This window comes from Strigops habroptila, chromosome 15, assembly GCF_004027225.2.
Source record: "Strigops habroptila isolate Jane chromosome 15, bStrHab1.2.pri, whole genome shotgun sequence".
Classification (NCBI taxonomy): Eukaryota; Metazoa; Chordata; class Aves; order Psittaciformes; family Psittacidae; genus Strigops; species Strigops habroptila.
Window position 1 is genome coordinate 9,319,862 of NC_044291.2, and position 13,707 is coordinate 9,333,568.

The window sequence follows — 13,707 nt, forward strand, 5'->3', positions numbered from 1 at the left end:
TAGAATCACAGAATCACAGAATTAACCAGGTTGGAAAAGACCTTTAAGAGCATCAAGTCCAACCGTTCCCCAGCACTGCCAAGGCCACCACTAACCCATGGCACTGAGGCCTCGGCTACACGGGGTGTGAACACTTGCAGGGACGGTGACTCCAGCACTGCCCTGGGCAGCCTGTTCCAATGCCTGAGCACCCTCTGGGGAAGGAATTGTTCCTCATCTCCATCTAAACCTCCCCTGGTGCAGCTTGAGGCCGTTTCCTCTTGTCCCACCCCTTGTTCCTTGGGAGCAGAGACCAGCCCTCTCCTGGCTCCATCCTCCTGTCAGGCAGTTGCAGAGAGCGAGAAGGTTCCCCCTGAGCCTTCTCTTCTCCAGACTAAACCCCCCCAGGTCCCTCAGCCGTTCCTCATCACACTTGTGCTCCAGCTGGGCACAGAGAGCAGAGGATGGGAACCCCATGCTGGTGATGCCAGTGGGTGCCCTGACCCCCCCAACCTGCAGCACCCTGCATGGGCCTCATGTGTCCCACGTGGGGACTGGCTCTTTCACCAGGCTGAACAAAACCTCCCATCCCTCTATGAGCAGCTTTGGCGGCATGTCCAGCTCTGGGCAGGGGGTATGGGGCAGGAGGCAGGCCAGGAGCTGCGTCCCTTGTCACATCCCAGCCCCTCACCTAAGCTCCAGGTCATGGCAGGGCGAGGAAGAGAGGGGGCTCCCACCCCACCATCACCCCATCCTGGGTGCAGGCTCAGACACCCCTGTGTGCACACGCAGGGAGCTGGTGCCACCACTCCGGTCCCTGTCACACCAAGCCCCCAGGGTTGCCAGGCAGGCACAGGCTCTGTCACATCCCTCTTGGCAGGGGCAGGGGAAGCCACCAGCTTTGTGGTCACAGGGAGGTGCCAACGCCTGCCCCAGCAGGAGCCCCAGCACCGCTGACCACAGCTCCCATCTGCTCCTCAGCCCCCGGTTCCCTCCTTCCCCCCCTGCCTGTGCCCATGACTAAGCCGCACGTGGTGGCTGCAGGCAGAGATAAAGGGGTCAGCAGCAGCTTTGCACGGGGAGGGCAGGGGGAAGGCTCTGGGCACCCCAACCACCAGGCAAACCCCGGGGCTGGGCGGGATGCTGGCAGCAAGGAGGAGAGCCCGGCTATGGGAAGTGATTGTCCCCCTGTGCTGGGCACTGGTGAGGCTGCACCTCGAATCCTGTGTCAGTTCTGGGCCCCTCACTGCAAGAGAGACATTGAGGTCCTGGAGCGGGGCCAGAGAAGGGCACCGGAGCTGGTGCAGGGCCTGGAGCACAAGTGTTCACACCCCGTGTAGCCCAGGCCCTCAGTGCCATGGGTTAGTGGTGGCCTTGGCAGTGCTGGGGAACGGTTGGACCTGATGAGTTTAAAGGTCTTCTCCAACCTGGTTGATTCAGTGATTCTTTGTACCACCGTTTGCATTCTGTGGGTTGCCAAATCTGGTGTCCCATGGTGTCACCTCCCAACCCTGCATGTCCCTGTCCCTCTCGGTTCCCTGGTGCTGGTGGGGCAGCTGGGGACAACAAGCAGGGAGCATAGTGCCCCCCACATTCCCTCTGCCCCCTGCTGAGCTGGGCAAGGTTTAATCACTGTGGGTATTTGACTGTAAATCTGCTTCAGTGTCTGCAAGTCGACTTCTGCTTCCCCATTGACTTTAACCCTCCTAATTGGGCCCTGGCTAATTAGGGATAGTGAGTGACAAAGGAGCTCCTTTTTTCCCATGAACTGAAAGGAAATGAGCCCTCAGAATGGCCTTTCCAATCCAAGCTGTCTGCATCGCTGCCCGGAGCCCCGGCCAGACTCAGGCTGAGCTGCAATGCAAGCGAGCTGTTTTCCAGGGGAAAATGCCAAACTCGGGGGTGAGGAATTTCCCTGCTGGGATGTGCAGGCGTCTTGTTCTTTGCCATGAGAATGGGTTGTTTGAGTGTGAAGAGATTTTCAGCATGATGCTGGATGTTTGCCTCCATCGTGGCGCATCCCCTTTGGGATGGGTTTATCTGCCGCTGTCCTCCAGTGGCATTTTGCTCTCATCCCATGGGATGTGCAGCATCCCCTGCAGCAAACGGCTCCTTCCCTGTCTGCTGCTGGGAGCTTGGCTCCGGTGAGCAGTGCCAGAGCCAGCGTGGGGAGTGTTTAGTCTGGGTTCATGCCCCCAGCGCTGCATCGCTCCTCCCCAGTGCCTTGGCACAGGCTCGAGCCGTCGGGAAGAGCTGGAGGCAACTCAGATTCTTTCCTTTCACAGGCTCTGGGGCAAAGTTGAGAGCAGGACTCAAAGGAGAGGTCCCGTGTGCCAAAGGCAGCCCTGGGGAAGCTGCGGTGCTTTGGGGAGGGGGTCGGTTTGGTGTAGGAGCCTCAGGTGGGGTCTGGAGCTGGAGTGGGGAGAGGGATGGGTGCTGCGTGGGTCAGGGTGTATGTGGGGAGGGTGCTCCATGGGTCAGGGTGCTCCATAGGGCAGAGTGTACATGGGGAGGGTGCTGCATGGGGCAGGGGTTGCTCCATAGGGCAGGGTGTACATGAGGAAGGTGCTCCATGGGTCAGGGTCTATATGGGTCAGGGTCTGCATGGGGTAGGGTACTGCATGAGGCAGGGGTTGCTCCATGGGGCAGGGTGTACATGAGGAGGGTGCTCCATGGGTCAGGGTGCTCCGTAGGGCAGAGTGTACATGGGGAGGGTGCTGCATGGGGCAGGGGTTGATCCGTGCTGCAGGGTCTACGTTGGGAGGGTGCTTCATGGGGCAGGGTCTACATGGGGTAGGGTACTGCATGAGGCAGGGGTTGCTCCATGGGGCAGGGTGTACATGAGGAAGGTGCTCCATGGGTCAGTGTCTACATGGGTCAGGGTCTGCATGGGGCAGGGTGCTGCATGGGGCAGGGGTTGCTCCATGGGTGTATGTGGGTCAGGGGTGCTGCAAAGGTTGGGGCGATACAGTCCCACTTTCCCCTGTGGCTGATGGCCCAGAAGGAACCCTGGGGCTGGGGGGTGATTGCGACGTCCCTCCTGCCCCATGCGTCCATGAGGCTGCCAGGGAAGGGGATGCTCTCCAGCACCATGCTCTGGAGCTGGGGGTGATGTGGGGGTCCTTGCCCCACATGGGGAGCCTCGTGGGTCCTTTCCCCTTCTCATCTCCCGGCTGGAGCATCGGAGCTTCCCCACCCTTGTGTAGCCTGGTCCTTATGGGGCACAATGGGGTCGGGTGGGGGTGAGTGATGCTTGGGTCTGGAAAATGGGGGGGTTGCCCCCCAGTCTCAGTGGACAAGGCATGGGAAGCCATGAGCGTCACCGGAATCAGCTCAATGTCAGGAATTTCCTGCTGGGGTGAGGAATCCATGGCATTAGCGTGAAAGGCCAAAACAAAGAGATCCTGCTGACCCCACACGGGTCCCTGTGTGGACGGGGAGGGCAGCTCAGCAGGCGCAAGGTGTCGCAGCGGGGTGCTGGGGGTGTGCAGCAGGAGCCCCCCCGATCCATCCCCTGCTAACGCAGCCGCCCTGTCCCGCTGCAGAGAGGACGGGGAAGGTGCTGGGGGAGTTCTGCCGGTGCTATAAGGAGCAGTTCGGCGTCGCGCTCTTCAACAGTGTCCGCTATGAGATCGAAGGCAACGGGGGGCCGCAGGCTCAGCTGCTGCACCGCAAGGTAAGAGCCGGGAGCTGATGGGGGCTCCATCCCCATTCCCAGTGTTCCTGGGCTAATGTCCTCTCCAAAGCCTGGGAATGTCCCCTTTCCCCATTCCACTGGTCCAGCCCAACCCTGTGGCACCGTGCACTAACCGCGCAGCACATGGGGCTCCCTAGGATGGTTTTTCTTCCCAATCCATGCAATGAGCCCACCCAGGCAAGGCTGGCTCTTGGCTGCAGCCCCTATGGAAGTCTGTGCATGAGGACCAGGGCTGGCAGCTCCTGGGACCCCCCTGTGCCCAGTGAAGCCGACGCAGGGTGTGCTGGGCTGTTGTCCTCTTGCTGCTGGGTGAGAGTGATGCTCCAAACGCCTGCAAAGGGCAGGAATCGCTTGCAGGCATCCCTGACCCCATGGGGAAGAGGAGTTAGTTCTGAGCTTCCAGGAGCCACGTGCTTCCTGCCTTGGGAAAGGTCTCCAAGCATCATCCCTCCTTGTTGCTGTGGCTGCAGCACCTGGGGATGGATCCTGCCCTCCCTTCCCACCTCCAAAGGCAGATGCACACCAGACAGGGCTGCTCATCAGGAGACAGGGTTTGGGGTTCCTCCATGGCCAGGTCAGTGGAGCTGCTGTCCTGGGGTTGCTCATGAAAGCAGGAGGAGATGTGATTGCACATGGGAATAGGCTTCTGTGTTTGTCCAGGGCTGGAAGGGGTGGGCTTTCAAGAAATGGTGAGGCGCTGGCACAGGGTGCCCAGAGAAGCTGTGGCTGCCCCATCCCTGGCAGTGTTCAAGGCCAGGTTGGACACAGGGGCTTGGAGCAACCTGCTCTAGTGGAAGGTGTCCCTGCCCGTGGCAGGGGTTGGAACTGGATGGGCTTTAAGGTCCCTTCCAACACAAACCATTCCATGGTTCTATGAAGCCAACCCATAGAGCCCAGGACCAGACAATGCTTAAATGCTCTGGACCTCATGGAGGAGCAATGACAGGACCAGGCATTCTCTTCTCCTATCTGCCCCTCCCGCACATCCAGAGCCTGGTCCTGGTCCCCATCACTCCCAGTCCCTGCAGCAATGGTGCCGACAGCACGGGGCACTCCCAGCCCAGCCCAGCTATTTGGCACATACCTGCCTGTCCCAAATACATGCCAGGGTTGGGTGGTGACACCTTGGTGACCGCCTGGGGCAAGAAGGAGGTGCGAGGAGGGACAACTGTGCTGGAGCTCCCAACGTGCTGGTGGCCATAGAATCACAGAGTCCCAGCCTGGTTTGTGTTGGAAGGGACCTTAAAGCTCATCCAGTCCCAACCCCCTGCCATGGGGTGCCATGATCTCCTGGAGCTGGCACCCCCTTCCTGCCCCATCCCTGCTGATAGCCTTAGGGTCGGGGTTCTCATCCCTACCGCTGTCCCCAGCCCTGCAGGACTTCGTGCTTTCTCCTCCCTCTTCCAAGGCCTTTGGAAGCACTGAGGAGCAGCGAGAGCCTGTCAGCTTGTTTGCTCCCTGCCACCCAAAGTGTGGGTTTGGGGGGCTGGGGGAAGGCAATGGGGCTCCTGTGAACCAGGAGATGGACACAGCAGGGAGAGAAGAGAGAAAGGTCCTGGGCATGGTGCGACCCAAGCCCTGGCTGTTCCCTCCTGATGGCCACCATGGTGAATGGTGGGTGGCCAAGGCAGCAGAGGCGCCAATGCACGCTCCTGGCCTCACAAGAGCTCTTGGCTCTTCTTTATGTTCCTGGGATCATAAAATTTCCTGGGAGGAATTCTGGACTTACTCAGCCTGTGTTTGGAATGGAGTAAATGCTGCTGGTGTGTGAGCCAGAGGGGCTGGAGAGACAGCCTGGTCCTGCCACTGCTCCGCCAGGAAGTCCAGAGCATTTAAGCATTGCCTGGTCCTGGGCTCTATGGGGTGGCTTCGTAGAACCATGGAATGGTTTGTGTTGGAAGGGACCTTAAAGCTCCTCCAGTTCCAACCCCTGCCACGGGCAGGGACACCTTCCACTAGAGCAGGTTGCTCCAAGCCCCTGTGTCCAACCTGGCCTTGAACACTGCCAGGGATGGGGCAGCCACAGCTTCTCTGGGAAAAGTCTGTGCCAGCGCCTCAGCACCCTCACAGGGAAGAGCTTCTGCCTCAGAGCTCATCTCAATCTCCCCTCTGGCAGGTTAAAGCCATTCCCCTTGTCCTGTCCTTACAGGCCCTTGTCCAAAGCCCCTCTCCAGGTTTCCTGGAGCCCCTTTAGGCACTGGAGCTGCTCTAAGGTCTCCCCTTCAGGAGCCTTCTCTTCTCCAGGCTGCCCCAGCCCAGCTCTCTCAGCCTTCCAAGAGGCTTCTTGATTTTCCTCTTCCATGTCTCATATGGAGACCATGCTAGGGCAGAGCTTGCTTCCTGCCATCTACAGCTTGCCTCTGACCTGCACCCTGGCAGGACCTTCTCTTTGATCGCCATTACCAAGCAGTGCCACTCATGCCCCAGGCTGTGGCTGCCCCGTCCCTGGCAGTGTTCAAGGCCAGGTTGGACACAGGGGCTTGGAGCAACCTGCTCTAGTGGAAGGTGTCCCTGCCCGTGGCAGGGGGTTGGAGCTGGATCAGCTTTAAGGTCCCTCCCAACACAAACCAGTCTGGGGTTCTATGATTCGGGCACCAGAATTTGCAGTGCTAAAGGAGATAACCCAGTGGTGACCTTGGAGACCCTCAGCACAGCCCCAGCACAGAAACCCTGACCCAAACCACCACAAAGAGACTTTGCTGAGCTCCCTGAGCCAGGCTGTGGCTGTGGGATGGAGCTGCCCCTCTCCCTCCACCCCCTGTGTCACCCACGGCGTGTCTCCTCCCTGCAGGTCCCTCTGGAGGACCACGTCATCTACTCGGGCAACCTCTTCCACTACATCGAGGAGAACAAGAAGTGGAGGAACCGCTTCTGCGTGGTCCCACACAACTACGGCTTGGTCCTCTATGAGAACAAACTGGTGAGGGGCATCACCCACCTCCGGTGGGCACAGCTCCAAAGGGGGACACCCCATCATCACCCCGCATCATCCATGACCATGTTTCTCTGCTCAGGCCTATGAGCGGGACCTGCCACCCCGTGTGCTAATCAACAGTGCTGGCTACAAGATCCTCACCTCGGTGGACCAGTACCTGGAGCTGGTGAACAGCAGCCTGCCTGGTTAGTGCTCCTGGTGCCTGCGGGGTGAAGAGGGATGCTCGGGGTCCCCTGTACCCCAGTGCTGCTGGGCATCCCTTGGGGACCTTTGGTAAGGGGTGGTTTTGGGGTGTAGCATTCCTGGGAACCTTTGGAAGGGTGGGTTTGGGGTGTAACGTCCTTGTGGACCTTCTGGAAGGGTGGGTTTGGGGTGTAGCATCCTTGGGGACCTTCTATAACAACTGATTTTGGGGTGTAGCATCCCTGGGGACCTTTGGGAAGGGCTTCACACTGGAAATAATGATTTTCTTCTTTTCTTTTTTTTTTTAATTTTCACTTCTGATTTCCTTTTTGGAAGAATTTGCACTTACTTTGCCCATGATTTTGGTAGAACCCACAGCCAAGGCACTGGGAAGGAGCTGAGGGATGTTGTGTGTCGCTGCTGCACCCCCAGCCCTACATCCCCATCCCTGCTCTGCTCCTCACAGCATCCTCCCCTCTTTGGCAGGTGTGACACCCAAATTGGGGCAGACCCCCATCTTTAAGTGCCCCACGGATTTCCCCCTCATTCTCTGGCACCCCTATGCCCGGCACTATTACTTCTGTGTGATGACAGGAAAGGAGCAGGAGAAGTGGAGGGCAGTGTTCCAGGACTGTGTACGGCACTGCAACAATGGTGAGGGATACTGGGGGGGGACAACATGGGGCTCTGGGGTGGGGAAAGCATCTTCCTCCTGCTCCAACCAACCCTCACAGTGGTTGGTTTGGGTTTGGGGCCAAAGGGGATGATTTGGAGGTCAAGAGGAGGAATTGGCTGAGCATCATTGAGCATCTCATCATCTCTGTGGGTGAGGATGGGGAGAGGGAGGGATCATAGAATCATCGGATGGTTTGTGCTGGAAGAGACCTTAAAGCTCCTCCAGTCCCAACCCCCTGCCACGGGCAGGGACACCTTCCACTAGAGCAGGTTGCTCCAAGCCCCTGTGTCCAACCTGGCCTTGAACACTGCCAGGGATGGGGCAGCCACAGCTTCTCTGGGCACCCTGTGCCAGCGCCTCAGCACCCTCACAGGGAAGAGCTTCTGCCTAAGAGCTCATCTCAATCTCCCCTCTGGCAGGTTAAAGCCATTCCCCTTGGCCTGTCCCTACAGGCCCTTGCCCAAAGCCGCTTTCCAGGTTTCCTGGAGCCCTTTAGGCACTGGAAGCCTCTCCTCCTCCTCAGCATGTGATGGAAACACCTCACAGGGTGGGCAGTGGTCCCAGGGATGCTCTGTGCTCGTGGATTCCAGCATTTCCACAGCCTGGATTTCTCTGTGGGATGGTTCTTCCCTCCTGATCCCCATTTCTGCCCCTCTCTGCTCTTGTGGATGCTGTTTCCAATTCCATGAAAGCTCTTTTGTTGCTGTCAAGCAATTCATTTATCCTTTTCCTTACTAGAGACTCTGGTTCTGCCTCTGGTAGCGATGAGGGTGGGAATTTTCACCTCCCTTTTGTAACACCGAAGACCTGGGGATATGCAGCAGCATTCCTCACACAGGTGGTGTCCAGCCTGGTTTCCCCGGAGCCTGGGTGCCCCTGGCTGCTCTGGGAATGTCCCTTGTCCTATACGATGCCTTGTGCCCACCACACTGGCTGTTGTCCCTGTTTTAGCTGTGATTTGGGCAAAAAGTGGCTTCAGACTCACATTCCTTCTTCAGTTTCCCCAGCAAGAGGGGATTATCGTGTGCTATGGTGCAAAGTCGAGGTGTAGCATCTCTCCCCAGTGTTGGGTACCCCCATCCCACGGTGCAGCATCACCTCAGGCTAGGGTCCAGGCTTGGGTGGTTGCTTTCCATCCCTGACAAGTCGAGCTCAGACTCGTAGCAATGAGCAAACTCATTACATCTCCCCTGTGAAGTGGCACCGTGGCTTCCACCAACCAGCCCTGTCTTGTCCCTGGGCACAGCCAGGGATGAGTGACCCTGGTGGGGTAGGTCCTGCCCTGCTCTCAGGTTTGGAGGAGGAGGTTTGGCCATAGGAGCTCTGGCATGGTACGAAGCCCTTACCATGGTGTTAAGCGCACACCATAGTGTGAAGCCCATACAAGGCTGCCCCACTGGGCTGCAAGAAGCCATGGCTGGAGAAGCTCCAGCCCCTGAAATCTCTCACCAAGCACTGAGAAAGGCTCAGACTTGACTTTCTCAGTGTTTTTTTCCCCTCTGTATTAAGCTGCCCCTTAGGAAAAGCTGCTTAGGCTTGGAGTTCAATGTAATCATCTTAGGAAAACCTGCGTGCATTGGAAGAGATCCGCTCCCTTCCCTGGGCTGGGGAGAAGAAACCAGCCCTGGCTCCATCTCCACAGCTTGCTGGGTGGTCCAGGGATGTGCTGTGACCCTCCACTGTCACCTCATGCTCTTGGGCCATGTGCCAGTGGGCTCCTGCCCATCCATTGCCCCATCTCCTCCTCCTCCCCGTGGGCTCCCAGCACCCTGATGGGTGACTCATTCCCATGTGCTTTCCTCTTCCTCCCCACATCCTGCAGGGCCCCCTCCTTCCTCCAGCGCCCCCTGGCTGCCCCATCCTGCTGGTGGGGCCCCATAGAGCATTGGGGGTCACTGAGCCCCCTCATCCTGCCCAGCCCCTGCGCCTGGGTCCTCCCTGCCCTTGGTGTGCAGACAGATTGGGACTCCCCCACAGCCACTGGTGTATTTGGAGACTGCTGCCCCGCAACCCAGTCCGAGGCTTGGGATGGGATCTCGCAGTCCTGGTGAGAGCTCCAAGCTCCTTGTGTGGGTCCAAGGGTGTGGGGGACACAAAGGACTCCTCAAAAGTGGGTTGGGATGCTACAGCAGCTCTCACTGCTGGGCTGCTCACTCATCCCCTATCCCTTTCATCCCTCATTTCCAGGCATCTCCGAGGACTCCAAAGTGGAGGCTCCAGCCTTCACGGATGCAGTCCGCATGTACCGCCAGTCGAAGGAGCAGTACGGCACGTGGGACATGCTGTGTGGCAACGAAACCCAGGTGAGGTCCCCTGCTCCCCCCACGGCTCCAAGGCAGGGATGCAGGATGAGCAGGGTCCCCACAGCCTCCTGCCCTCGCAGGTCCTGAGCAACCTGGTGATGGAGGAGCTGCTGCCCGAGCTGAGGAACGCCATCGGGCCCCGCCTGAAGGGCAAAGCGCAGGAGCGCCAGAGGACGTGGATCCAGGTATGGGGCTGTTGGGGGGCCATCAGTGCCTGCACTGCCTCTGCTGCGCCGTGCACTGCCTCTGCTCTGTGCCAGAGCCAGCACAGCCGCCCGCATCCCCCTCTGCCCCCTAAGAAACCATCTTTACTCTCCACCATCCTTGTTCCCCACTGTCCTTATTCCCCTCCGTCCTCATTCTCCACCATCCTCATTCTCCTCCAACTCTATTCCCCCCCCGTCCTTATCCCCCCCATGTCCTTATCCCCCCCATGTCCTTATCCCCCCCATCCTTATCATCCCCTCCATCCTTTATTCCCCTCCATCCTTTATTCCCCTCCATCCTTACTCTCCACGCTGCCTCCTTGCTGCCCCCCCAGCAGCCCTTCCTGCACTGCCGGTCCCTGGGGGGGGAAGCAGGCAGAAGGAAGCCCAGCCCTGGAGCAAAGCCCGTCCTGGCTATATTTAGTGAGCCATTTTTAGAGCAGCACAAGCTAAATCCAGGCTGAACCCTTGCGAAAGACCAAGAGCTCTTTCTAAGTGCCTGTTAAATCCCTAAGAGCTGATGGATAATTACCACCAGGCCTGGAATGCGCCTCCGGGGCAGCCTAAAAAACGACCAAACACTGCTTTTCCAGGAGCTGTGGTTGTAGCTGCAAAGCTGGGAAGCCCCAGGGAGATGGGGGGGTGTTTGTTAGGGGGGTGGCTCTGCCTTCTGCCAGACCCAAAATCACTGTGTGAAAAGCAAAGTGAGTGTGAAGCCTCAATGAGCAGCTTCAACCCCATCATGTGGTGGGCTTCTGAGACCCCAGGGATAGAACAGCCTTCAAATGGGGTCATGGGCTCTCATGCCTGGACCACCAGCCCCCCCAACCCTGCAGCATAGCATCCTCATGCCTGCAGCATCCTCATCCCTGTAGCCCCCCCATCCCTCCATCACCCCCATCCCTGCAGCCCCCCCATCCCTGCAGCACCCCCAGACCTGCCTGGAGGTTAACAGAGGCAGATGCTCAGCTCTCTGCCCCTTGGGCACCACTTTAAACCATCTCTGCTCCATGGGAGCTTCATCTCCCCCAGCTGAGGGGTCCCTGGTGTCAAAATCTCCTGTCAGCCTGTGACAAGGGGTCTGGTCAGGGCATGGTGAAGGCTTGGCAGGTCCTGCAGGTGGCTGTTACTGGAGGTGATGGTTAGTGGGGAAATACGAGACATGGGGGGGGGCTGCTGACCTCCCCATCTTGCCCTCTCCAGATCTCAGATGCTGTCTATAGGATGGTCTATGAGCAGACCAATGCTCAGTATGACGCAGTGATGGCCAAGTGTGAGCAGGAGCGGTCCCAGATGGAGAGCACTATCCGCACGGACATGGACCAGATCATCACCTCCAAGGAGCACTTGGCCAGCAAGATCCGAGGTACAGCCCTGCGGGGAGACAAGGATGTGGACATGGATGTAGCTGTGTCCGTGACCAGCTCCTGGTGTGACATTGCTGTTGTTTCGCCAGAAGGTGCTGGGGTGCACATCGTCATAGGCATTGTCCTAAAAGATGGGGGACGAGGTGGGCAGTGGGTAGGAGCAGGTTCAGTACAGCCTGAAGGCCTTCTGCATCAACACCTTGTGTTGTCCTGCAAGGCTGGAAGCCTCCTTCTGTAGGGGCTTGTGAAGAGGGGCATGTCCCTCTCTTTGGGGTGGGTTTAGGACCTGATCTGAAGAGCTGGAAGGAGCCTCACCATGTTCATCCCTGCTTTCTGCCCAGCATTTGTCCTCCCCAAAGCGGAGGTGTGTGTCCGTAACCATGTCCAGCCCTATATCTCCTCCATCCTGGAGGCCCTGATGACCCCCACCAGCCAGGGCTTTGCCGAGGTGCGAGAGGTGTTCTTCAAGGAGGTGACGGACATGAACATGAACATCGTCAATGAAGGTGGCCTGGAGAAGCTGGTGGAGGTGAGACCCTGCTGGCCGGTGGGCTTGGGGGTGGCAGGGCCAGTCCTGCTGCATCCTCAGTGCAGGCAGCACTAGGGGATCCCAGGATGAGGAATTGCATGGGGATGAAGCCCCTGTGCATGGTTGTCCTGCCCTGCTGAGCCTGGCTTTGTCCCCAGTACATGGAGAAGCTTTCCCACCTGGCCTTCCACCCGGTCAAGATGCAGTCGTGCTATGAGAAGATGGACCAGCTGAAACTGGAGGGTCTTCAGCAGCGATTTGATGTCACCAGCACATCTGTCTTCAAGCAGAGGGCCCAGATCCACATGAGACAGGTGGGATGGGGACCGGGGTCCCCCTGTGTCCCCCTGGGCAGAGGCAGAGCAGAGCCCAGGCCGGTCCAACCCAGGGATTTGGCTGCCCTGTCTCAAGGACCTTCATGTCATTGGCACCCTGCTAAGGGTGTGTGATGGATCTGGCCATTCCCTTTGGTCTGGAGCCCGAGCAGTGGGGCAGCCCATGGCAGCAGCATGGTGTATCCTTCTGGCTCAGCACACAGACTTGGGCATCACAGCACAGTTGCCCCTTTGCCACCAAGCCCAGTGGCACCAGCAAACCCAGTAGCCCAATTCTGGTGTCTAACCCAGCCAAATCTGTAGCCGGGTGTAGGGGAAGGGGGTGCAAACCATCGGGGTGGACGGATGGTCCCTTTGGGTCCCCGTGTGCTAACCATCTGCCTCTGCTGACAGCAAATGGATGATGCTGTGTACACATTCGAGACGCTGCTCCATCAGGAGCTGGGGAAGCTGCAGGGCAAGGACGACCTGTGCAAATCCATCCAGCGCATCCTTGAGAGGGTGCTCAAGGTGAGGGGTGTGGATCAGGGCTTTGGTGGTGTTCAGTGGCCTTGGGCCAAGGGAGGGGATCCTGCCCCTCTGCTGCGCTTTGGGGAGACCCCCCCTGCAGTCCTGATCCAGCTCTGGGGCAACAGCACCAGAGGGACGTGGAGCTGCTGGAGCGAGGCCAGAGGAGGCCCCGGAGCTGCTGCGAGGGCTGGAGCAGCTCTGCTCTGGAGCCAGGCTGAGGGAGCTGGGCTGGGGCAGCCTGGAGAAGAGAAGGCTCCTGAAGGGGAGACCTTAGAGCAGCTCCAGTGCCTAAAGGGGCTCCAGGAAACCTGGAGAGGGGCTTTGGGCAAGGGATGTAGGGACAGGCCAAGGGGAATGGCTTTAACCTGCCAGAGGGGAGACTGAGATGAGCTCTGAGGCAGAAGCTCTTCCCTGTGAGGGTGCTGAGGCGCTGGCACAGGGTGCCCAGAGGAGCTGTGGCTGCCCCATCCTTGGCAGTGTTCAAGGCCAGGTTGGACACAGGGGCTTGGAGCAACCTGCTCTAGTGGAAGATGTCCCTGCCCGTGGCAGGGGTTGGAACTGGAGGAGCTTTAAGGTCCCTTCCAACACAAACCAGGCTGGGATTCAATGAGAAGGATGTGAGGGGCAGAGAAACCTTCCACCCCACAGCCCTCACTGACCCATTGACTCTTTCACCCCCAGAAATACGACTACGACAGCAGCACTGTGCGGAAGAAGTTCTTCAGGGAGGCCCTGCTGCAGATCACCATCCCCTTCCTGCTGAAAAAGCTGGCACCGACCTGCAAGGGGGTAAGAGGGTGAAGTTTGGGGTGAGGGGGCTGGAGCATCCCTCCCTACTGTCCCCCCTGGCTGAGTGGCCTCTTTTCCCATGGCAGGAATTAGCCAAGTTTCAGGAGCTGATCTTCGAGGACTTTGCCAGCTTCATCCTGGTGGAGAACACTTACGAGGAGGTTGTGCTACAGTCGGTGATGAAAGACATCATGCAAG

The 13,707-nt window shown here is 58.7% G+C and overlaps 1 protein-coding gene across 2 annotated transcripts in view; it reads left to right on the forward strand.

Annotated features, from left to right (window-relative positions):
• Positions 1-13,707, forward strand: part of NIBAN2 (niban apoptosis regulator 2) — a 29,722-nt gene that overhangs the window by 12,997 nt on the left and 3,018 nt on the right. For both annotated transcript variants that reach the window (XM_030507425.1, XM_030507426.1), the window contains exons 2-13: positions 3,525-3,655; positions 6,468-6,596; positions 6,691-6,796; positions 7,281-7,448; positions 9,658-9,773; positions 9,854-9,958; positions 11,183-11,345; positions 11,688-11,875; positions 12,034-12,189; positions 12,604-12,720; positions 13,402-13,509; positions 13,596-13,707. In XM_030507425.1, the coding sequence (XP_030363285.1) occupies positions 3,525-3,655; positions 6,468-6,596; positions 6,691-6,796; positions 7,281-7,448; positions 9,658-9,773; positions 9,854-9,958; positions 11,183-11,345; positions 11,688-11,875; positions 12,034-12,189; positions 12,604-12,720; positions 13,402-13,509; positions 13,596-13,707 (1,599 nt within the window). The remainder of the gene's footprint in view (positions 1-3,524; positions 3,656-6,467; positions 6,597-6,690; positions 6,797-7,280; positions 7,449-9,657; positions 9,774-9,853; positions 9,959-11,182; positions 11,346-11,687; positions 11,876-12,033; positions 12,190-12,603; positions 12,721-13,401; positions 13,510-13,595) is intronic.